At 45.3% G+C, this 2763-nt stretch overlaps 1 protein-coding gene across 1 annotated transcript in view; it reads left to right on the forward strand.

The window, feature by feature from the left end:
- Positions 1–1854: 1854 nt before the first annotated feature.
- Positions 1855–2763, forward strand: part of LOC106529674 (endothelin-converting enzyme 2) — a gene marked incomplete at its 5' end in the record, with an annotated part of 6785 nt that continues 5876 nt past the window's right edge. The window contains 3 exon segments of the mRNA XM_014025154.1: positions 1855–1990; positions 2162–2377; positions 2449–2573. Of these exon segments, the coding sequence (XP_013880608.1) occupies positions 1855–1990; positions 2162–2377; positions 2449–2573 (477 nt within the window).

Below are 2763 nucleotides of genomic sequence, written 5' to 3' on the forward strand. Positions count from 1 at the left end.
GAGCTAACATGTTACTTTTACATTACTTTTTGTATTAGTAGTATTGATCACATGCTTGCATTCAAATTGATTTCTGTTATGAGTATTTTTAATGTGGGGGTTAAAAGACAAAATGCAAACAATTTGCTCAAAGCTAAATGTTTGCTGATAAATCGGTCAGAGTTTTAGACGTTTTGAAAAGGTCCGAACCTGTCTGTCCAGAGATTCTGATCAGAGGAACCAGCAGACCTTGTCTCAGCGGTCAGCAGGTCAGTTCTGAATGAGGAGAAACATTTAGAGAAAAGCTTTTGTCACATTTTCTCCAAATAAACTAAATGACTGACTGACTGACTGATTGACTAAATAAAGGAGGATTTAGTGCAGAATAGTCTCTCAGAGCTAACAGAGTTTTGATTCTTTCAGCTGACAAACATTAAWATCTAAATATTGTTGGAGGTTTTTGGTTGAAAATGACAGAAAAGTTTCTCCTTAGATGGATCTGTAGTCTGGATTCAGACACGTTACTGTGGTGCAGTGGTACAATGTGGTCCTGKGACCAGAAGGTCACAGGTTTGATCTGAAAATGTTCTCAGATCAATCAGACCTAACTGGACTTAACTGGACCTAATCAGAACCTGGGTTTGATGTGACAAGTCAGAAACATTTTCAGAGTAATGGAAACATTTAAAATTCCAGAAGTTTTTGGGAGACAGCCGATGGCTGATCCTGTCAGACCTTGTCATCCATCAGAATTCCATCAGACTTGTTCTAGAACTTGTTCTGGACCATCTGACCCGTATAAATAACTGAGGTACAGCAGACGCTCTGAGCAGTCTGAAGCACTGACTTCTTCTCGCTGTGAGAATCCAGCTGCTCCTCTTAAGACTCTGGCTCTGACTACACGTAAGAAACCTTTTTAACACTACCGCTCATCTTAGAACCACCTTCTGATTCTGGTTCTCGTTGTGCTTTGTAAGAAATTTGACTCACGTTGGTTCTGCTCTGCACAACCTAAACACAGAAGGCTGATGATGGTTTGATGTTGGTTGGTTAATGGTTGGATGATGGTTGAAAGTTTGGTTGGATGATGTTTGGATGATGGTTGGATGTTGGTTGGATGTTGATTGGACAATGGTTGGATGATGGTTGAATGTTTGGTTGGATRATGGTTGGATGTTGGTTGGATGACAGTTTGATGCTGGTTGGATGACAATTAGATGATGGTTGGATGACAGTTGGATGTAAATGTTGGWTGGATGATGGTTAGATGTTGGTTGAATGTTTGGTAGGATGTTGGTTAGATGAYGGTTGGATTTTGGTTGGATGATTGTTGAATGATGGTTGGATGGTGGTGGGATGATGGTTGGATGACAGTTGGATGATGATTAAATGTTGGTTGGATGATTGTTGAATGATGGTTGGATGGTGGTTGGATGTTGGTTGGATGACAATTGGATGATGATGAAATGTTGGTTGGATGATGGTTGGATGTTGGTATGATGTTGGTTGGATGTTGGTTGGATGATGGTTGGACGATGGATGGATGATTGTTGGATGTTGGATGTTGGTTGATAATGGTTGGATGTTGGTTGGATGATTGTTGGATGTTGGTTGGATGATTGTTGGATGTTGGTTGGATGATGGTTGGATGTTGGTTGGATGTTGGTTGGATGATGGTTGGATGATAGTTGGATGATTGTTGGATGTTGGTTGATAATGGTTGGATGTTGGTTGGATGATTGTTGGATGTTGGTTGGATGATGGTTGGATGTTGGTTGGATGATGGCTGGATGGTGGTTGGATGGTGGTTGGTTGATGGTTAGATGGTGGTTGCATGTCCAGACTCCAGGTAAGCTCCTCCTCTCTGGTCCTCAGGTGGGCTTCAGGCAAGGGGGCGTGGACATCTTTGGCAGAAGGACCCAGTTGGAGGTTGTGCTCTCAGTCATGCTGCTGGTCTTCCTGCAGTCTCTTCTGGCCTGCCTGGTGGTTCTGGGACATGGATTCAGCTCAGGTACCCATAGAGCTCCTGTCCTCCTGTCCTAGTTTGTCTCCTCTTCTCTTGTGTCCTATTGTTTTTATTTGTCTCCTCCTGTATCTCTGGTTTCAGTTCCTTTTCTTTCTCATGTTTTCTGTTTAGACCAACCTTTAACGGTCACAACCTGTCCTCCATGTTGTCCTGCAGACAGTGGGCATGGCCTGTGCCTGTCTCCGACGTGCATCAAGGTGGCGAGTCAGATTATGGAGGCGATGGATCGCAGTGCAGACCCTTGCCAGGACTTCTACCAGTTCTCCTGTGGGGGCTGGATCAGGAAGAACCCTCTGCCTGAGGGACGCGCTCGCTGGTCCACCTTCAACAACGTCTGGGAGCAGAACCAGGCACTGCTCAAACAACTGCTGGGTACGACAGGAGGGACGGACCGGACCGGACCGGACCCGTCCAGCTCTCATGGTTTTTCTTCTCCTCCTCAGAGAACAAGAAATTTAACAGCAGCAGCGAGGCAGAGAGRAAGACTCAGTCCTACTACCTGTCCTGTCTCAACACGCAGAGGATCGAGGATCTGGGAGCTCAGCCGCTCGTGGACCTCATTGCCAAGGTAACCGCCCACACTTCCTGTCTCCACGGTAACTGCATCCCTTCATCCCTGTCCTCCGATGCTTCAGAGTATTTCCTGTAATTCAATAAACAAACAGAAAAACAATCCAGGGAAGAACGATGAAGGACCAGGTCCAGCCTCTGATCCAGAGCCTGCTGGTCCAACAGAAGAGATCTCAGTCTGCTAACCC

The sequence above is a fragment of the Austrofundulus limnaeus genome, unplaced genomic scaffold (assembly GCF_001266775.1).
Source record: "Austrofundulus limnaeus strain Quisiro unplaced genomic scaffold, Austrofundulus_limnaeus-1.0 Scaffold458, whole genome shotgun sequence".
NCBI classification, from domain to species: domain Eukaryota; kingdom Metazoa; phylum Chordata; class Actinopteri; order Cyprinodontiformes; family Rivulidae; genus Austrofundulus; species Austrofundulus limnaeus.